The 23,263-nt window shown below is 35.3% G+C and overlaps 1 protein-coding gene across 3 annotated transcripts in view; it reads right to left on the bottom strand.

Moving 5' to 3' along the window:
• The window catches only part of IBTK (inhibitor of Bruton tyrosine kinase), a 105,092-nt gene extending 82,234 nt beyond the window's left edge, over positions 1 to 22,858 (bottom strand). For all 3 annotated transcript variants that reach the window (XM_046005307.1, XM_046005309.1, XM_046005308.1), the window contains exons 1-4: positions 22,699 to 22,858; positions 7,296 to 8,004; positions 2,287 to 2,383; positions 975 to 1,099 (exon numbers count right to left, since the gene is read on the bottom strand). In XM_046005307.1, coding sequence (XP_045861263.1) covers positions 975 to 1,099; positions 2,287 to 2,383; positions 7,296 to 7,616 — 543 coding nt within the window. In that variant the 5' untranslated portion in view covers positions 7,617 to 8,004; positions 22,699 to 22,858. The remainder of the gene's footprint in view (positions 1 to 974; positions 1,100 to 2,286; positions 2,384 to 7,295; positions 8,005 to 22,698) is intronic.
• Positions 22,859 to 23,263: the final 405 nt, after the last annotated feature.

The raw sequence follows: 23,263 nt of genomic DNA, 5'->3' as shown, positions 1-23,263 counted from the left end.
TGTTATTTATACTGTTTTCCTTCCTAACCTATCCACAGGGCTTGCTTCAACTCTCATTCAATCCTCATATACGGATATAAAGTTCCTTATATCCTTAATCTCTTCACAAAATACTGACGCTTTCTTGCCTTAAGTGTAGCTTTCTCCTGAATATGCTCATTTCCTCCATAGCACATATATCCTAGGACCAGAAGATATAATCAGTTTCTGGTTTCCTAATGCTATCATTTATTCCTTCACTCTTCTTTAAAAATCCTTGCTCCTGAAAAAGCTCAGCTCATGAAAGGTGACTAGTTCATGTATTACGTCAGAAAAGGAAAACAGGAAATTTTTTAAGTGCCCCAACTGTGATCAATTGTTAGTGGCTGCTAATGGGTGGAAGAGCATTTTAAGGATTCTGAGGACCTAGTTAAGCTCAGATGAACACACATACACACACAGACGCTGCCTTATGGAAAAAGATGAGTATGTGTGTCAACAGTAGCAAAATCCATGGAAGTGGAAGACTTCATCCAGCAAAATGAACTAAGACTAAAGACCAAAACTTTCCAATATATCAACTCAAATTTTATAATTACTTATATTTAAGAACTCAAGTTCGTTCACCTAAAACTAGTAACACTGAGTTTCAACAACAAATTCACTTGAGAAACAATATGAAGAACTCTAATTTTTGTGATATGAAAACAAATGTTAGAGAATCAGTAGAAGCTCAACCTTTAAAAGTAGTATCTCTATAGTGCCTTCTAATTTCTAATACTGCTTGCACAAACATCTCATAGCTTTATGGTATTTAACACAATCTAAATATGATTAAAGCTAACACAAAATCTAAAATAGAATTCGTGAAGTTCTGTTGGATTTCTTCTTTAAAATGTTATTATCCCTTCAACCAAGTTAATCCAAATGAAAAACTATCAAACACAAAAGTTCTCTTTAACCTCTGAAAGTACTCAGACCGTACTTCAAAATACCTGCTTGATATAAACCCCACTCCTGGAGAACAGATCCACCAACTCTGGATGATGTTTGCTATTCTGGCTTCCATGCCCCAGGGTGAAATTTGTATTATCTCCCCAAGTGTAGACATCTGTAGGATCTAAAATGTAAATTAATTTTTATACTTTTATATTTTAAAACAAGTATCAGTTGAGTTCAATTGTATATACACTCTATTAATCAGTTTACTTCAAACAGAGACTCTTTATAGGAACTAATTCAACCAGCATGTTTAGAAAGACACTGCCAACATTATTTTTTACATTATTAAACTATTAACATATTACCTAATTCTAGGAATTGAAACAAGAAAATCCAAATCAGCACAGGGCTATCTCAATGTTAGGAATCTAACATTTATTCCTTGTTTCATTAGCAGCTAATTTAACTGCCAAAGGAGTAAAATACCACCTGCTATAGCCACTTAGTTTCTATGAAAATAATAATTAAAGTTATTTAAATACAGAATGTTACCAACAGATACATAATATACAGTAATATTATTTATATATTATATACATACATGTAAGGGTTCTAGATGAAGCAAATGTGGTATCAGTTACTATTCCTATAGAAACATTAACTTTAATAGTATGCTCTTGATAGATCCAAAAATCACACTTGTAATCAGGGTAATGACTATTTTAAAGTGGGATAAAACTTAATCACAGCTAAGTTTATGATCTAAGTTTTCATTTTTACTTTGGAAGGTATATAAATTTCTTGAATGGAATTATAACTGTAACTTGCAATATAGTACCCAAGGTAGAAATAAAAATGAAAAATGTATCCTTACTTAGCTTGCTCACTACTTAAATGCAAATTGTGTAGAGTGGCCCATTTAAAACTCTTCTCCTTTTCCATCAATTTCCATTTCCAAAACTCAAAGGCAAACAAATTAGAGAAATAAGTAAAATCAGAAGGATGTGAAGGCAGAAGAATCACTTCCTTTTTCCCTCTACCTCAAGTACTGATGTTATTTTCTGGATGGATGCACTTTCTGGATGTAACAGTAGTTACAATTCTGTAACTATTGTCTTAGGGTGTGTTTTTACTCTTACAGACATAATATAGGTTGAAACTGACATTATACAGATTGAAACTGAAAATGCAAAATAAATCAATGTTCTGAATAAAAGCCCAAAATTATCAGCTAACATACACCAAGGTAAAAGTTCTTTGCAGATATCCACACACAAATTTTCTCAGGTATTTTAATAAGTACAAAGTTTCATTAAAATTTTCTAAGTTGTACCATAATGGAATATATCTGTAGAATTTTCTTACCAGTAGGTTTGAATACTACACGAGTTGGTCTATCCTTCATTACAAGATCCAAAGCTGATAAGCCTTCTTTATCTTGAATATACAGACTAACACCATGCTAAAATTAAAAAAAAAAAAAGAGAGGAAAAAAAAAATATATGTTACCTCCAATGCTCGCCCACATTTTTTCACACATGGAAGAGAACTAAGAAAAATCAAGTATCTAATTCTCAAGAACCAGAAAACCTGAAGAAATAAAATAAGTAACATTTAAAATCAAAATGAACTAGATATGAAAATTTTCTACAGTAAGGTAAGTCTGGCTGCCTAGAAGACCTTAGCTCTGGGTTTCTCTGTGCCTCTGCATGTACTACATTTTATGTATTTAAAGAGCCATGCTCCATGTCTAGTTCAGTTAAGGGCTATAAAGACATCAAGGTAAACACAACACTAATATTAGAATTTACTGTTTGTAAATATAATGTGATCACACAGGCCACCTCTCTTCTTGCCTTAAACTTTGTTATATCCAGATTTACATTTAAGACAATTATATTCCTTTATTTCTATTTGTGTGATACAGGTTTTCATCGTTGTATTTAAATTTTTTATAGCATTGTTTAATTGTGACATCTTATAAATCATATATAACAGTATCCTTAAAAAAATCTGAGACTGTATGTGTGTATGTGTTTTAAGGATGAATTTAAAGTAATCTTTGTATCTTCACAGTTCAGAATCAAACGTGAAATAGAACATTTTCTATCCCACTTATTTAAGGCAGTTAGCACACACTATCCCTATCACCATACTTTTCTATCTTTTAAAATACATGGGGGGGGCAGGAGGGACAGAGAGCAATGTTCAATTCCTATTGTTGTTATCTGACTAGTTTTTAAATATAAAATGTTCTTTTCAAGAATAACTTTTGGTATTTGCTGATAGTTTAATAAGACATCCAATAATTAGACTTATCTCTATTTTAACCTGTGCAAGGCATCACTGCCTGTCTGTACACAGTTCATTTGGGTAGTTACAGACAGAGAACTATAAAGTTATTAAACTCTGTGATGCGTTGGAATCCTCTGTTTTAGGTTACTTAGGAAAGAAGAATCTCCTCTTACCTTGTAACAATGGATTCCTAATAAACTAAAACCAATTCAAAATTCATTATGTTCTAGACGGTTATAATACTTGCTTTCACAAGGATTGTCAACAAGCAAAAAATACTAAAATGAGCTAACCAGTAAAAAAAAAAAAAAGTGATCTAAGATTTAATGAATTTAAAATCATATGTTACCTACTATTTAAAAAAAAATTAGATATAATAAATCACATGAGAAGCCATGAGTTTCTTTAATCTTTTAAGAGAAAAGAAGGTAGATTCCAAGACAAAATGCTCCAAGCTATGAAGGTGACAAATGGGATCCCAGAAACTTAGATCCCTAGAGGGTTTATTTTGCCAGTTTTATAATTTTCCTAAACTTCATACAATCAACTGGACACTAGTAAGACTACATATACTTGCATCATCCTAAGGAGCCCCAACTGCATAAGACTACATTCATTTGGCCATTAGAGCTCCTTAGATATGGTAGATTTTGACATTTTCTAATATACTCATCTTAAACTTTAAAGGCTGAAGGACTAGTGTGTAGTCTATCCTATTTATTTAAAGATCAACTCTTTACATATCCGCAAAACAGTAAGTAAATTCATTACCTTGTTAAATAGCATCTAAGTATAAACCAGGCTTAAAAGCCTGAGCATTTCATGGGAACGCTCTACAAGGAGCAGATGCACTTTAGACACAGCTATTCCACTACGAACCACAAGTAACATTACTGGATAGGTCTCTCTGCAAATACAGAGAACTATTTTTGTTTACTTTGACTGTCTTCCTCAAAAGCAAAGCATAAGATAAAGACGGCATGCAGGTAATTTTCTTGGGAAGAGACCCTAGAAAATGAGGACCAGAAGAGTAAATAAAAGGTGGAAAAACCAATAGTTATCAAGTAGGCCACTGCTAAGGCTTGTTTGTGCATGATCCTGCCAGGAAATTATGAGAACCTTATACCATATATCACAGAATACTCCAGTTGAGGAATAAAAGGGATAAGGATTTACCTCCAGTTCCCATTCTTCATTAGCAAAGAGTTGCTCTAAAAGGGATTTAACTCTCCTGTACTTTTGGTTGGTCACACATGAATGCCAAGCTCTGGCACATAAAATAAGAGGCAAGCAGTAGATGCTAGAACCAAGGTACAGATTTATAACTATACAAAATGCTAGATGCCTGTGCACAACTGGCTAGAGTAAGAGATGAAGCCCAAATTAGATGAAGTGTTCAGGAAAAGTACTTGATACACACTAATTTTTCCAAATTGGTTATGAGCTAAACTGAATGAGTTTAATATGGCTCTCTCACTATTGCTGCCCATACACTGCCAAAAAAGTCAGAATCAAAAGACTACCTTAGGACTATAATTTCCAGTGGGAAAAGGTGGGATGTATTCTACTCTCCTTCTTTCAAGCCTATTCTTTAAAGTTTTGATAGTACTTTTGGATACACTGGGCTAGATGCCCTCATACTAAAGAAAACAGAAAAATAAGCATTCTCTTATATTCAAATGACAGTTTTAAAATCATAAACTGGGAATAATTTTAATAAACTGGCCCTTGCTGTCTAATTATCCTAGGGCAGGGAGGTGGGAGGGCCCTTCAGATCAGTTCTACTTAGTTTATAACTATTCTGTTTTAGTTTGAGAAATTTATCTTGTTTATAATTTGGCAATTAATTGCACTGCTCTGGCTCATGACCTGTTCTATTTTGTGAGGTATCTGATATCCCTCTAATAAAATAGCTTTTGCTTAGGGAACCTTAGTTAGCTTCTGTTTTTATAAAATAAGAACTCTATTTATTTATTTATTTAATTACTTCGTTTTGGTCTATCTCCTTCTACTAAAATAAAAACTCAAAAAAAAAAAAAAAAAGAATTCTGTCTGTCATGTTCATTACATATCCCTAGGACCTAGATTATTGCCTGGCAACATCAGATACTCAAAAAAAAACATTTGTTCCAAACACTGTACAAATAGTATAGAATTTAATCCACACAACCTTATGAATAAGATGGTTCTATTTACAAATGAAGAAAATTAAAGCAAGTTTTTCCAGAATAGTAAGTAAACCACCAGTATGAAAAAGCAATAGTATAGCAAAACAGATACAGCAGGACCCTACAAGCATAAACACTCTTTGCCAGCCACTCATCTTGTCATGGAATCAAAGAGTCAAAGAAGATATGCATAAGATAGGCTGTCTTCCCTCCAGCTTTTGGTAGACAAATAGTTTCTGCTAAGGTTTTTGGTTTTTGTTTTTTTTTTAACTTTGGCAATCAGGAACTGACAGTGTGGGAGTATATTTATTGTACAATTTGTTTTGGCAATTAAAAAGTCTTATAGCTATAAATTTGTTATCAAATTCAATATATTAAGATGTATTTGTGTATGGTCTCTCTCTGCCAACCACAATACCTTAAGGGCTATAGTTGTCATAATACCTTATATGCTACAGGTGTCCAGAAGTGGAACTGACATGCACACTCCAATCGTTGCAGCTCTTCCAATTTAATGATGTTGAAAGGTCAAAGGGAAAAAGGATATGCTATGTTGAGACTTGACTACTAAATGGATAGGAAAAGGTTTCTGTGTGGGAAAATTTTATTAGTGCAATGTATCCACTACTAGGTATCTATCACTGAGCAGTAGGCCTCTGATGATAATAAAGGACAGTCAAGATAAGCGCAAAGTGGCTGAAGGCAAAAATTTCCTGGCTTCTCTTAGCCAAGGAGAAAAGAATGATTGAGGATTTCTAAAGGGATATGAAACCCCAAAGAGAAGGAAGGTCCAAAATTCAGACCAGACCCTACTTCAAACTGAAGCCCCAAATCCTGACACCTGAATTGGCAATTCCTATGACAACAGAAAATCCAAGGATGCTCTCAAGCTTGACAGGACTGGCAATGATCCAAATTTCTAGCAGAAACTGAAAAAATGCTGAGACTGTAGAAGTGGGAAAGGGTAAGAGTAGGGCTGATAAGATGTTTTAATAACTCTTACCAACCTAGCTTTCTATATAAAATAGAGTAAGTAAGAGAATTAAACCATCTAAATCAAATGTTTTATATGTAAGAGGAATTAACATAACTACTGGTACTTTTTTAGAATCAAAAATAGATGAAGACACTGAAGATAAGCTCCCTAATGTGACCATAAGTTCCTTGAGGACAGGAAGTGTTTTGTTCTTCTCTGTGTCCTCTACAAGCATGATAAAATGCCTGTACTAAAAAAAAAAAAAAAAAAATTTTCAATTTAAAACTCATGACTTCTGAGTTTTTAATGTGCACTCATTAGTGAAATGACGTTAGGGTGCATCTCAAAACACTTCATTATTTGACTATACAGTACAACAAACCTAGATTGAATCTACTTGATGGGAAATTTCAAATTAATTAAACTGATTGTAATTATTGGTTTTTTACAACTATAAATTTTATCCTAGCCAAACAAGAAATAAGCATACTATCCAGAAAAACAGTCCCAGATGTTGTATTTCAATAACTAGTGAGCTTTTAAAGTAGCTAATAAAAGTTACAGAAAAGTAAACCATTTTTCTTAAGAATACTAAAAGATATATAATATGGGTTAAATGACAAAAGGTATGGGATTCACTTCAAAATAATGTGAGATTAACAAAGGTGGTGGAGACATATATAAGACACAATTAGCCAACAATGCATTATGTATTGTAAACTTTGGTATATGTTTAAAATTCTACATCATAAAAAGTCTAAATAAAAATATACATGGGATTTGAATTATAAAGATTAGTCAGTTACAACAGTAAAAGACATCAAATGACTAAAAAGAACAAACTCAAATCTCTGGAATTTAAATGAGGTGTTTGAAAAACACTAAGAAAAACACATGCCAGACCAAACAGTTTTAAATAAACAAATGACATTTACCTTCAATAGAGACCAAACACAATCAATATGCCCATAAAAAATGCTTCTGTGCAAAGCTGTCCATCCTGATTCCTTGTCTTTCACCGAAAGATCCACTCCTTTCTCAATAAGCCAATCTAACACTCCTTTCTTTCCACAAGAGGAAACAAGGTGGAGGGCATTTCTGCCAAAAGCATCTTTGATAGTTGCAGCATTATAACAATAACTGGAGAGAAAGGCCTTAATCTGATTTTCATTCCCCTTTGTTACCACAGAAAGGACATCCAAAGCATGTTTCAGGGATCGACACTTCGATGTGCAGTCAGGGATGGAAGAATTCATCCTAACTGTTTTTATACTGCTTCGTTTACTTCTTTAGAGTAGTCAGTTAAGACTAATTTTTAAAAATTAAAAAGCCAGGACAAAAAGGTACTATTCAGAAAGATTTATAGAGAATAAATGACCTGTTTAGGATTATAATTTAAATCCTCAATGGCAACAGTATAAAACTATATATCTTTGTACAATTTACTTTGGCACTTAAATCAAAAAATTATAAATAGTTCTATAAAGTTTATATCAAATACAAGTCCTTATTTTAAAAAAAAAAAAAAACACTTTCCAGAGTTTATAAATTAATCCTGGAGTCAAGCACCAAGGGGGAGTGAGGAGGGGAACTCCCCCTCCACACTGTCTGATCCTTTTAAATATCCATAATTGCAAGAGTGACCTATAAAAAGAAAGAGAGAGAAAGTTAAAAAAAAAGTACAAAATCAGCCTCTTGCTCTCAGATACTTTACAACCACCTCTATATATAAATGCCCCTAAAAATAAATAAATAAGTGTCCCTAATTCCTATTTCAAAAAAATAAAAGTGTACCAACTTTTCAGCTTCACATCCACAGTATTCTAGAACTACATTAATCATCTTCACTTCCTTTTTTTCCATTCTGCTTAAGGTTAACCTCTGTATCTCTGGAGTTCACCTCTTTCTTTTCAAAAGCTTTGTTTCTTCTCCCTTGTATTTTTACACTCTACTAGCTACGTCCCCACAAGATATAAGCACACTTAAATCCACCATCTTTATAACAATCACATCTCAAACTGTAATTTACCCCCTAAAATTGTCTCATTGCAGCCACCACCCATCACCATCACAATAACCAACCCTCTCATCATTCACTTTTTACTAAGGGCCAGGCACTGTGATAATGTTCTCTGTGCCTGGAAAGTCCTTCAGAATAGGACCACAGGAAATGATAATTAAATATCAGGTAGCAAAACAACTAGGTATCAACCTGAAAAAAAAGAACTTTAGATACTTACTTTATACCTTACACCAATATAAATTCCAGATGGATCAACGACAAACATAAAAATAATACCATAAAAGCACCAGAAGAGAGCATGGAAGACTCTTTTTTATAATTTCAAAGTACAAAAGGCCTTTCTAATAAGTATGATCTGAAATTCAAGAGTCCTGAATAAAAGATTATTATCAGTTTAAAGCCTACATTAAAAATTTTAAGACAGAAAAGCAGAAAAAGCTTCTTTAACATATAGTCTCTACAAATAAGAAACCAAATAAATAAAACTCAAAGACTACGACATTTCTCAAAAAAAAAAAAAAGGAAATTTAAACAGATTTTTAAAAAGAGACTCACCTCACTCAAAAGAAATATAAATTAAAACTATAATGAGATACCATGCAACAACATGAATGGAGCAAAAGAGTATAATGTTAAGTGAAGCCAGTCAGTCAGAGAAAGACATACTATATGATTTCACTCATATGTGGAATTTAAGAAAAAACAAATGAGCAAAGGGAAAAAAGAGAGAGCGAGACAAATCAAGAAACAGACTCTAATTATAGAGAAAAAACTGAGTTACCAGAGGGGAGGAATGGGTTAAATGGGTGATAGGGATTAAGGAGTATACTTGTCAGAAATGAACAAAGGGGGATTCATGAAATTACTGAATCACTACACTGTACATGTGAAATTAATATAACACTGTATGTTAACTAATTGGAATTAAAATAAAACTTTTAAAAAACTATAATGAGATACTATTTTTTATCCATCAAAATAGGAAAGATCAAAAAGTTTGATACTACTATGTACTGACAAGACTGTAAGAAAATACGTACTCTACTCCACTGCCAGTAAGCATATAAACTCATACAGTCTGGAGGGCAATTTAATATAGTTATGAAAATGTAAAATATACCTTTTCTCTGACCAAAGCAATTTTACTTCTAGGAATTTATCTTGGAAAACTATATCTGTGTGTGAAATGGCGTTAGTATAAGACTATCCACTGAGTCATTGTTTGAAATAGTAAAGCATGGAAAAAACCTAAATAGTTAGAAGTAATTATGTCCATAAAACAGAATATTACTCATGTATCAAATGAAGCTGTTATATATTTTCAGATATGAAATAATCTGCAAGATACACTGTACAGTGTAGTTGAAAATGAGATGTCTATCGATACGATTTATGGAAAAAGTGTATATGCATTTACATGTTTATGCTTGAACATGCATGGAAGATGTCTAGAAGAAGACAACAAAATGGTTAAGAGTGGTTCCTCCTGAGAAGAGCACCAATAGCTGGAGACAGAAATGGAAGGCAATCTTACTTGTATTTTACTACAAACCACTTCTGAATGCTTCACCATAAGCATGAATACCTAATTCAGAAATAAATACCTAAAAAATATAAAGAAATGCTAATATATTGATTAGAGAGGCTGTAGGAAAATATAGAAAACTCAGCCACCAAATAAAGAGCCTCTAGTTTTTTTCCAATATGCTACCCTGTCTGCTTTGCCCTGTTCGGATTTGGAGAAATGAAATACAATTTGTCAACTATTTGATAAAATATTATCCCTCAGGTTTTTAATTACCTGAAAGAAAACTAACCACCCATATACCAGAAATTTTATAACTAGAGTGGACGACTTTACATTCAACATTTCTTCATCTTTTTATTTATCATCTCCAAATTATTTTTTTTTTCAATATTTTTGTACTCTCGAGTTCATTCTATTTTATTTTAGTCCTCTGGATTTTAAATTAGTGAATCCATTTCATAATGGTTAGATACAATAGAAATTCTACATTAATTCTCTTCTCCGAGGTATTGATCATAAATACTTAATAGAACAAACCATGCTAAAACCACAAAAAAACCCAAACAGCCAAAGCAATCTTGAGAAAGTAGAAGGTGAAAGCATCACACCCCAATTTCAAACTATGTTACAAAACTGTAGTAATTGAAACAGTATGACATTGGCATACAAAGAAACACATAGATCAATGGAACAGAATAGAGAGCCCAGACATAAACCCATGTCTATATGATTTACAACAAAGGAACCAAGAATATACAACAGCAAGGGGACAATCTCCTCAATAAAGGGAAAATTGGACAGCCACATGCAAAAGCATGAAACTGGACCCCTATCTTACACCATATCCAAAAATTAACTCAAATGGTTTAAACACTTAAATTTAAGACCTGAAACCATAAAACTCCTAGAAGAAAACACAGGCAGTAACCTTCTTGACATAGGTCTTGACGATGATTTTTTACTCTGACAGCAACAGCAAAAGCAACAAAAGCAAAAATAAACAAGTAGCACCAGACCAAATTATAAAGTTTCTGCAGAGCAAAGGAAACCATCAACAAAATTAAAAAGTAACCTACTGAATGGGAGAAAAATTTTTGCAAATCATACCTCTGATAAAGGGCTAATCTATATAAAGTATCCAAAGAATTCATACAATTCAAGAGCAAAAAACTAAACTATCTAATTTTAAAAATGGCCAAAAGATTTACATAGATTTTCCAAAGAAGACATACAGATACCCAACAGGTACATAAAAAATGCTGAACATCACTAATCATCAGGTTAAATGTAAATCAAAACCAAAAGGAGATATCACCTTTCTCCTTTAGAATGCCTATTATCAAAAAAATAAGAAATAATTAGTGTTGCCAAGGACATAAAGAAAAAGGAACCCTATACGCTACTGGTGGGAATGCAAATTGATATAACCACTATGGGAAGTAGTGTGGAGGTTTCCCCAAAAATTAAAAATAGAACTAACCTATGATCCAGCAAGTCCACTTCCAGGTATTTGTCCAAAGAAAACAAAACACAAACCCCATGTTCACTGCAGCATTATTTAGAATAGCCACGATATGGAAACAACCTAAGTGTCCATCAATGGATAAATGGATAAAAAGTTATATACAAGGAGAGAGAGGCAAGATGGTGGAGGAGTAGCAGACTGATATGACATCAGGTCCCAGGAGTTTAGCTTATCTTATCAATTTCTTTTTTAGAGTTTTTTTAAAATTTTCATCTTTACAGTCATATTCCATCCCTTCATTGTATTTACCTTCATATATATGAAGGTAAATAGGTAAATAGAAGGTAAATAGATCTATAGATATATATATTCTTCTTTCTTTAAAATTTTGGGAGGTAGTTTCTTCTAAGAGACCAAAATACACCCAAAATCAAATGGGTGGCTCTGTTCTATCCACCATTCATTCATATATATATAAACATATGTGTGTATATATATGAATATATATGGGTTTTTTTTGTTTGTTTGTTTTGCTTTTTGCTTTTTCCCCCCTTGCTTATTCCCCCAGTTTTGGGTCTCTTCTGATTTGGTTAGTGTACATTTTTCTGAGCTCTTTGCCTCCCTTTTAGCATTTTATTCCCTCGCTCACATATTCTTATCTGGCTAAAATGACAAGGTGGAAAAACTCACCACAAAAAAAACAAGAGGCAGTACCAATGGCTAGGGACCTCATCAATACAGACATTGGTAATATGTCAGAACTACAGTTCAGAATGACCATTATCAAGGTGTTAGCAGGGCTTGAAAAAGGCATGGAAGATATTAAAGAAAGCCTTCCTAGAGAAATAAAATCCCTTTCTGGAGAAATAAGAGAACTAAAATCTAGTCAAGTTGGAATAAAAAAAGCTATTAACAAGGTGCAATCAAAAAATGGAGGCTCTTACTGCTAGGATAAATGAGGCAGAAGAGAGACTCAGTGATAGAGAAGACCAAACAACGGAGAATAAAGAAGGTGAGCAAAAGAGACAAAGAACTACTGGACCACAAGAGGAGAATTCGAGAGATAAGTGATACCATAAGACAAAATAATATTAGAATTAGGATTCCAGAAGAAGAAAGAGAAAAAGTGGCAGAAGGTATATCAGAGTGAATTATACTAGAGAATTTCCGTAATGTGGCAAAGAGAACAAGCATCAAAATCCAGGAAGCACAGAGAACGCCCTCAGAATCAATAAAAACAGGTCCACACCCTGTCATCTAAGAGTAAAACTTACAAGTCTCAGTGACAAAGAGAAAAATCCTGAAAGCAGCTCAGGACAAGAATTCTGTAACATACAATGGTAGAAATATTAGACTGGCAGCAGACTTATCCAGAGACCTGGCAGGCCAGAAAGAACTGGTATGATATATTCAGAGCACTAAATGAAAAATATATGCAGCTAAGAATACTATATCCAGTTAGGCTATCATTGAAAATAGGAGGGATAAAAGCTTCCAGGACAAACAAAAATTAAAAGAATTTGCAAACACCAAGCCAGTCCTACAGGAAATATTGAAAGGGGTCCTCTAAGCAAAGAGAGAGCCTAAAAGTAGTAGACCAGAAAGGAACAGAGACAATACACAGTAACAGTTATCTTACAGGCAATACAATGGCACTAAATTCATCTCTCTAATAGTTAACTGAATATATGGGGCACCTGGGTGGCTCAGTGGGTTAACCCTCTGCCTTCAGCTCAGGTCATGATCTCAGGGTCCTGGGACTGAGCCCTGCATCATACTCTCTTCTCAGCCGGTGGCCTGCTTCCCCCTCTCTTTCTGCCTGCCTCTCTGCCTACTTGTGATCTCTCTCTGTGTGTCAAATTAAATAAATAAAATCTTAAAAAAAAAAAAAAGTTACCCTGAATGTAAATGGGCTAAATGTCCCAATCAAAAGACACAGGATATCAGAATGGATAAAAAAACAAAACCCATCAATATGCTGCCTGCAAAAAACTCATTTTAGACCCAAAGACACCTCCAGATTTAAAGTGAGGGGGTGGAAAACAATTTACCATGCTAATGTACATCAAAAGAAAGCTGGGGTGGCAATCCTTATATCAGATAAATTAGATTTTAGGCCAAAGACTATAATAAGACATGAGGAAGGACACTATATCATACTCAAAGGGTCTGTCCAACAAGAAGATCTAACAATTTTAAATATCTATGCCCTAACATGGGAGCAGCAAATTAAATAAACCAATTAATAACAATATCAAAGAAACACAGTGACAATAATACAATAATAGTAGGGGACTTTAACACCTCCCTCACTGAAATGGACAGATCATCCAAGCAAAAGATCAACAAGGAAATAAAGGCCTTAAATGACACACTGGACCAGATGGGCATCACAGATATATTCAGAACATTCCACCCCAAAGCAATAGAATACACATTTTTCTCTAGTGCACATGAAACATTCTCCAGAATAGATCACATCCTGGGTCACAAATCAGGTCTCAATGGGTACCAAAAGACTGGAATCATTCCCTGCATATTTTCAGACCAAAATGCTTTGAAGCTAGACCTCAATCACAAGAGGAAAGATGGAAAGAACTCAAATACATGGAGGCCAAAGAGCATCCTACAAAAGAATGAATGGGTCAACCAGGAAACTAAAGAAGAATTGAAAAAATTCATGGAAACAAATGAAAATGAAAACACAACCGTTCAAAATCTGTGGGACATAGCAAATGTGGTCCTGAGAGGAAAGTATATAGTGATAACAAGCCTTTCCCAAAAAACAAGAACGGTCTCAAGTATACAACCTAACCCATAGCGATACAAGCCTTTCCCAAAAAACAAGAAAGATTTCAAGTATACAACCTAACCCTACCCCTAAAGGAGTTGGAGAAAGAACAGCAAAGAAAGCCTAAACCCAGCAGGAGAATAGAAATTATAAAGATCGAGCAGAAATCAATGAAACTGAAACCAAAAGAACAGAAGAAATCAACGAAACTAGGAGCTGGTTCTATGAAAAAAATTAGTAATGTTGATAAACCCCTGGCCAGACTTATCCAAAGGAAAAGAGAAAGGACCCAAATTAATAAAATCATGGATGAAAGAGGATAGATCACAACCAACACCAAAGAAATACAAACAATTATAAGAATATATTATGAGCAACTATACGCCAGCAAATCTGACAATCTAGAAGAAATGGATGCATTCCTAGAAATATATAAACTACCAAAACTTAACCAGGAAGAAATAGAAAACCTGAACATACCCATGACCAGTAAAGAGATTGAAACAGTCATCAAAAATCACCGCAACAAACAAGAGCCCAGGGCCAGAGGACTTCCCAGGGAAATTCTACCAAACAGTTAAAGAAGAATACCTATTCTCCTGAAATTGTTCCAAAAATAGAAATGGAAGGAAAACTTCCAAACTCATTTTATTACCATGATCCCAAAACCAGACAAAGACCCCACCAAAAAGGAGAATTACAGACCAATATCCTTGATGAACACAGATGCAAAAATTCTCACCAAAATACTAGCCAACAGGATCCAACAGTACATTAAAAGATTATTCACCACGATCAAGTGGTATTTATTCCTGGGCTTCAAGGTTGGTTCAACATCCGCAAATCAATAATGTGATGCAATACATTAATAAAAGAAAGAACAAGAACCATATGATACTCTCAATAGATGCTGAAAAAGCATTTGACAAAGTACAGCATCCTTTCTTGATCTAAACTCTTTGAAGTGTAGGCACAGAGGATACATACCTCAGTATCATCAAAGCCATCTCTGAAAAACCAACAGCAAATATCATTCTCAATGGGGAAAAACTGAGAGCTTTTCCACTAAGGTCAGGAACACGACAGGGATGTCCACTATCACCACTGCCATTCAACATCTTACCAAAAGTCCTAGCCTCAGCAATCAGACAACAAAAAGAAACAAAAGGCATCCAAATCAGCAAAGAAGTCCAACCCTTACTTTTTGCAGATGATATGATACTTTATGTGGAAAACCCAAAAGGCTCCACTCCAAAACTGCTAAAACTCATGCAGGAATTCAGCAAAGTGTCAGGATATAGAATCAATGCACAGAAATCAGTTGCATTTCTATACACCAACCGCAAGACATTAGAAAGAGAAATTAAGGAGTCAAACCCATTTACCATTGCACCCAAAATTATAAGATACCTAGGAATAAACCTAACCAAAGAGGCGAAGAATCTGTACTCAGAAAACTATAAGTATTCATGAAAAAAATGAGGAAGACATAAAGAAATGGAAAAACATTCCATGCTCATGGATTGGAAGAACAAATACTGTGAAAATGTCTATGCTACCTAAAGCAATCTACACATTTCATGCAATCCCTATCAAAATACCATCAACTTTTTTCAACGAAATGGAACAAAAAATCCTAATATATATATATGGAACCAGAAAAGACCCTGAATAGCCAGAGGACTGTTAAAAAGAAACCAAAGTTGGTGGCATCACAATTCCAGACTTCAAGCTCTATTACAAAGCTGTAATCTTCAAGACGGTATGGTATTGGCACAAAAACAGACACATAGATCAATGGAACAGAACAGAGAGCTCAGAAATGGATCCTCAACTCTATGGTCAACTAACCTTCAACAAACAGGAAAGACTGTCCAATGGAAAAAAGACAGTCTCATCAACAAATGGTGTTGAGAAAATTGGACAGTCACAAGCAGAAGAATGAAAGTGGACCATTTCCTTACCCCACACACAAAAATAGACTCAAAGGGATGAAAGACCTCAATGTGAGACAGGAATCCATCAAAATCCTTGAGGAGAACACATGCAGCAACCTCTTCAACCTCAGCTGCATCAACTTCTTCCTAGAAACATTGCCAAAGGCAAGGGAAGCAAGGGCAAAAATGAACTCTCGGGACTTCAAGATCAAAAGTTTTTGCACAGCAAAAGAAAGTCAACAAAACCAAAAGACAACTAACAAAATGAGAGAAGATATTTGCAAATATCAGATAAAGGGCTAGTATCCATCCAAAATCTATAAAGACTATAAAACTCAACTCCCAAAGAACAAATAATCCAATCAAGTAATGGGCAGAGGACATAAACAGACATTTCTGCAAAGAAAACATCCAGATGGCCAACAGACACATGAAAAAGTGCTCCACATCACTTGGCATCAGGGAAATACAAATCAAAACCACAATGAGATACCACCTCACACCAGTCAGAATGGCTAAAATTAACAAGTCAGGGAACGACAGATGTTGGAGGGGATGCGGAGAAAGAGGAACCCTCCTACACTGTTAGTGGGAATGCAAGCTGGTGTAGCCACCCTGAAAAACAGTATGGAGGTTCCTCAAAAAGTTGAAAATAGAGCTACCCTACGACCCAGCAATCACACTACTGGGTATTTACTCTAAACATACAAGCATAGTGACCCAAAGGGGCACATGCACCCAAATGTCTGTAGCAGCAATGTCCACAATAGCCAAACTATGGAAAGAACCTAGATGTCCATCAACAGATGAATGGATAAGGAAGATGTGGTATATATATACAATGGAATACTATGCTAGCCATCAAAAGAAATGAAATCTTGCCATTTGCAATTACATGGATGGAACTAGAGGGTATTACGCTAAGCGAAATAAGTGAATCAGAGAAAGACAATTATCCTATGATCTCCCTGATATGAGGAATTTGAGAGGCAGAGTGGAGTTTGGGGGGATAGGGAAGGAAAAAATAAAACAAGATGGGATCGGGAGGGAGACAAAACATAAGAGACTCTTAATCTCACAAAACAAACAGAGGGTTGCTGAGGGGAGTGGGGGGATGAACACTGGGGAGGGTATGTGATATGGTGAGTGCTGTGAAGTGTGTAAGCCTGACAATTCACAGACCTGTACCTACCCCTGGGGCAAATAATACACTATATGTTAATAAAAAATAATTTTTTAAAAAAGTTATATATAGATACAATGGAATATTACCCAGCCATTAAAAAGGATGAGCTCTTGCCATTTGCAACAACATGGATGGACCTCAATGGCATTATGCTAAGTTAAATAAGTAAGAGGTAAGCAAACAGCATATGACTCTCTTATATCAAATTGGGGGTGGGAGGGCAGAACTGGATCAACTGGCTTGTTTTTGTTCTAAATAAACTGAATAAATTATAAAAATAAAATTTAAATTCCCCAAAGCACTTTTCTCATTTCAGTTTTTAAATATATATTTTGAATGACAAAAGAAAAAAACAGTTATGAGGCAGCTCTTTGGAGGGACATATATGAGTTTACTATAAGTGTAGGGGAAATTTCTATGCACCATAGATAGATATGAAACATTGCAAATGTGCACGTTCAACTCCCATTTCAAACCACACTAAGAGTCAGAAGTCCTAAATCTAACTAGTTCTTCGCTATTCTGACTTCCCCATCCAGAGGTGACAGCATAGAATTAGGATTACCAATCTTTTCTAGCTCCAGTTGTTTCTACAAGTCTGTATTTTTATAATTTGATATAAGGCTTATAACATTATTCCCACCTTAAACTGTTGATTGGTATAAAAAACAAAGTGTTTCTTAGTTGACATGAAGAAAAAGTTAACAAAGCCTTAAGTAGTTTAAAAGGTGAAAACTGGAAAAAAATATCCATAGCAAAATAGTCAATTATAGTTAATTTCATTCTTTTGAGGCTCTAAAATATTTCCACCTTTGTATTTTCAGTTTATTCATAATACCTGAAAAGAACTACTTACTGGCAAATAACTCAAACACTACATGAAAGAATCAAGGTACAACCAAAGAAAATTCTCTAATTGTTACTATATATAAGCAATTACAATGAACAAAAAGGGGAATATTAAATATAAAAATGGTAGTATACTATAATATATAGAGAAACATGCAGAATACTATGAACATAAATATGGAAGTGACTAAGAGCTAGTGTTTCTTAGAGCCTTACATATTTGGATTCAAATACAGCAATGCCAGCTGTTACTAGTTATGTAACTCTAAAAATTACATAAATCTCTTACTTCTTCATCTGAAAACAGAAACAATGTCACCAACCCCACAGCATTACTATAATAACAAATGAAATTGCTTAGACTGGTACCTGGCACAAAATTAGGCATGCAACAAACAGTAGCTTTTATTACTATTACTTCATCAGTTAACAAAGGGGTAACAAATTTAATCTCAAAATTCATGTTTGAAAAAAAAAAATTCATGTTTGAGTTTCATTGCCTCTGCTACCTGGTTTCCATGCATATTTTTCCAATTAAACCATATACACTAAGGCTACCAAAATGACCTACAAAACTACAAATACTTTTAGATACTTTCAGTTCTTATCTTAATTTACTTCACAGCTTTTAGTCATTAACACTGCAGGCTCCTAGGTATCTAGGAAGGGATGCTGAAAGCATAGGGAACTACTGAAGCATTTAAGCATGGGCTCTCTCTCACCCCTTCTTCCAAAGACATTATTTCTTCCCCTTACCTTCAAATTTTGGAGTTTTCTCAATGTTCCATCGTCAGCCTTCTCTTCCTCTCTACTTCATATTCTCCCTGAATAATTTCAATCTCTTTCTACCTTTTAACTATAACCTATATGCTCATAACCCCCAAATATGTCTTCTACTCTCACAGCTTTCCTAAATTCCAGGCCCATATTTCCAATTACTAGTGCAAATGTTATTTATGCATTCAACAAATGCTTACTGAAGGCAAAGAAAGCAAAGGAAATAAATATTTACTAAGCACCTACTACATATTGGATATTTTACATCACAGAGAGATTAAGTAAGCCACCCAAATCATAGCACTAATAAAAGAGAAGTTAGAATTCAAGCACAGATCTGTTTAAGAGCAAAATACAAGCTATTTCTTCTATACTACACTGCCTCTCCAGTGCATCCACGGTAGGTTACAGGTACTGGGAATACAAAATAAATATGGTATAAATATTTTAGATAACATAATAAAAATACAGGTTCATGAATAATACTTAAGTGAAAGTATAGCTCATTAACATCTGTATTCAATGAACAAAATTTATTATCTATTAATCTCTACCATCAAAAGGTCACAGTTTGATAAAGAAAACTGATTGTATTTAAGCAAATAATAAAAACATATGATTATAAACCTATGGTAAAGATAAAACAAGTGATTCATAGGAATAGGGAGTTGAGAAGAGAGAGACAGGGAAGATTTCCCACATTAGGATGAGTACATGTTTGCCTGATAAATTCAGGGTAGTGGCACTCAAGGCAGGGAGAACAAATATAAATAAAAGCATTGGAATCATTTTAGTCTATTCTGAAAATTCCAAGTAATTCAGAAGACAGAAAACAGCAAGGCCTAATATATACACCAGGATGGGACAGATTATGGACAGCTTTCTGTGCCTTTCTTTAGGGATAAAGAAATCTAGCAATTCGGAGACACATTTAGATATTTAAGATCTTGAATATACAAGATGTGGTGATAACTCCCAAATTTCTAGCCAGATTATATATAATGGCAGCCAAGAAGTAGATGGGGGTAAATACTTTGGAAATTAGAAAAAGAAAAGAAAAAACTTTTGAAAATGCAACAAATAAAAATTAAAGGGGAAAAGTTGTTTATATGTGATGAATACAAAATGTTGATGGAAAACTGAGTTGTAACAGTACAGCTAGCTACAGGCAATTGTTCAACCTTGAAAACTGGCCCACCACAAAGGCGTTAGCCAGTAAAGGTTGAGCCCTCAACAGTGACTCATAATTGTTCCACTTATCCTTGGTTAGGAGTTTAGGTATCTTCCTAAAACACAAATCTGATCATGCCATTCTGACAAGTCCAAGCCTAATATCTACATTCCATGTGTTACAGTTAGCCTTGGGACTTCAGGAAGAGGACATCAATTGAGACCACATAGCCCATAAAATTCAGACTCTAAATTCAGAACACCAGAGTTAGGAACCCAAGTAGACCACTAACTAAATGATCCTAGGCACATCATTTCCTAAGTTGCAATTCTCTCACTTAGAAAAAGTAGCAACAAATATTTATAACTTGAGTTGTTCTGAAAAACAAATGAAACAATTCGTATTTAAGCAACCAACAAATGTTTTAAAAAAGAGAGAGAGAGAAAGGGGTACATTGATATACATGTCAGAAAATGACATAACTTTATTAGAGTCCTTTCTGCTTGGAATGCTTTTCACCCAAACCCTTACAAGACTGCCAATGTGTCCATGAGTTAGTTACAGAGTATCTATCATCTTTTAAATTTTGATATGGACAACCAATATAAATTTCAACCTCATACTGCCTTTTTATATATGAGCACCTTCATTTTACAATGAGGAAATTTACAGGAAAGTTTAAATTACAAATATAGAAAAGTTTAAATTACAAATATAGAAAAGTATACTCTAGATTCTATCTATTCTACTCTATCCAAATTATTCTCTCAAAATGCGGTTAGGAAATCTTTTTTAATGAGAAGTAGAACAGTGTACTACAAAAAAATTACCCTTATTTATAGTCAGAAGAATTGGGCTCCTACTACCTAAAATGGCCAAATAACTTAATCTCCCTAATCCTATTTCACCATCTGCAAAGTTGGTGATAATAACTTGTCCTGTTAGAATGGACCTTACTACACAAAGATTTTAAGTTCTCGGGGAAGGGGGAACTAGGGACAGGGTTGTCATTATTTCTTCATATTTCTCACAAACTATATATATACATATATTCAATAAACAGATTCACTTATAAAGCACTAATACCAAAATATCTTCCTTTTAAAATTGCATCTATATTAAATTGTTACAAAGCTACAAATTATAACTCAAAATTGAATTTAAAAAATTTTTAATTCCTTCTGCAAGCCCTGAAAATAGTTCACATAACAATTTTAAAACACAAGCACTTGCTTCTTTAAGAGATTAGTAATTTCCCTTCATCAATATTGTATTTTAGTCAAATGTTATCTCAAATACTCTCTTGGTACTAAAGATAGAGACTTCAATACCTTACCGGTGCAATATCCAGTTTCACAATAGAAAAATTCCACAAATTTTAAGGGTCAAGCACATCTCTACATGTAGCAAAAAATTAGTGATCTATTAATAATGGTAAACTGATTTTGATATCATTTATAATAATAAACTCAGTAATAATGAGCTCCTTTATGTAATAGGTAAATTCACTTATGGTCTATTGAACTACATACGGTCCTAAAATATAATGAGAGTAAAAGAATGTAGTAAGTTCCTTCACAGAATTTAGCATCCTAAGAACCCTCAATACAAGTTCTTTTTTTTTATTTAAATAATGAAACATCCATTTTTAAAAATTTCTTGAGATAAACTCTGCTCTAACTAAAGCTTCTGCAAATACCTGTAAACAAATTCTTTTTAGAAAACATCTTTTTGCCCTCATCTACGTCTGTTTCTAAAACCAATAAAAATCAAGGAATTAAAACCAAAAAAAGATCAAGAAGTAGCTATGCAAGGATGTGAATTGGGACATTATGGGTGGAGAAATACTATCACTCATAAAAGTCCCATTCTTTCAGTAATTCTGATAGATTTCGAATTTCAAACGCCCTACTTAGAAGCATGGAGGGAAGGGGAGCAGGGGGAGTGCTACATCAATTTCTGCTTCCTGAAAAAAAATATCTTTAAGTTTTATTAACTATGTTGGAGAACAGTAGTCAAGGATGTCTGGGCTTACCAATTTCGCTACAGACCTAAAACTTTTTAAAACCACACAACGTGTTACAATAAAAAGCCTCTATCCTGTCTTCCTCAATCCCAAGAACCGATCCCTTTTCACACAATGGTCAATTCACAGAGAATTTCAGAGTCAGTACCCCCATAGTGGAGTAAAACTATATGACCCCACACGAAGGGATAACACTTCAAGGAACGGCTTCAAATTTAAGGCTCAAAGGGAAGTGACTCAACTACTGAAACTAGCAAAGCAACAACGCTGGAGGGCGTGTCAGGCAGGACAGCAGCGTAGCGCGTCGCAGAACAGCCCATTCATAAGCCGAGCGATGTTGCAAGAAGGCGGACGCCGGGACCCCGCCGCCTCGCTCGAAGCGCGGCAGCCTCGGAGCCACTGGGCTCCCTCCCCGCGGGGCATCCGTGCCACCGGCGTCCCCAGTCACCCGCACCCTCCGGAAACTGAATACTATCCCATTGCCCGCCCCCCGCCCCCCCGCCCCCCCCCCCCCCCCCCCGGCTTAAGAGACACGGTAGCCTCAGCCTACTCCGCACGGTGAGGCCGCGCAGAGCACTCCCTCACCAGTCGCTAGATGAAAGTGCGCCGGTGTACTCCGCGAGACGGGCATACAGCTGCGCGCGGACTCATCCTCAGTGAAGACAACTAGAGAAACCCAACAGTGCCAGGGGGAGGCTGGTCCCCAGGCCCAGCAGCTGTGGAGGTGGCTGCAGCTTCAGCCGCGACTACAGGATCCGGGAAGGGGGGCTGGGAGAAAAGGCCGGTGCGGGGGGAACCCAGGAATAACACAGGCGTTGATTGGCCGAGGCTCGTGGATGCCTCATGAGGATTGGCTGGTGTCTGCCCAGAAGGCCTCGCGTGGCAGCACCTAAGCTGTGGCCTTTCCCGAGAGCCGTGAGAGAACTTGACCCTGCCGGCCTTCCGACTACGGGCGCAAGCCAGGGGCGGGGAAACGCGGCAGTTGAGGATTCTCAGCCAACAGCGGTGGTGGAAATGTGCTTTTTGGGGTCAGCCGCGGCCTAGGTTGAAACGTCAGCTGCGGACTGGAGTTCCGGATAAACCCCGGTGGAGACAGAGTCCTGGAGACCTGGCCAGATGCCTTGTGCAGCCAGTCATCGTGCAGTAGAAG

The sequence above is a fragment of the Meles meles genome, chromosome 5, assembly GCF_922984935.1.
Source record: "Meles meles chromosome 5, mMelMel3.1 paternal haplotype, whole genome shotgun sequence".
Classification (NCBI taxonomy): domain Eukaryota; kingdom Metazoa; phylum Chordata; class Mammalia; order Carnivora; family Mustelidae; genus Meles; species Meles meles.
The sequence above is the reverse complement of the archived record's forward strand: the minus strand, read 5'-3'. Positions and strand labels throughout refer to the sequence as shown.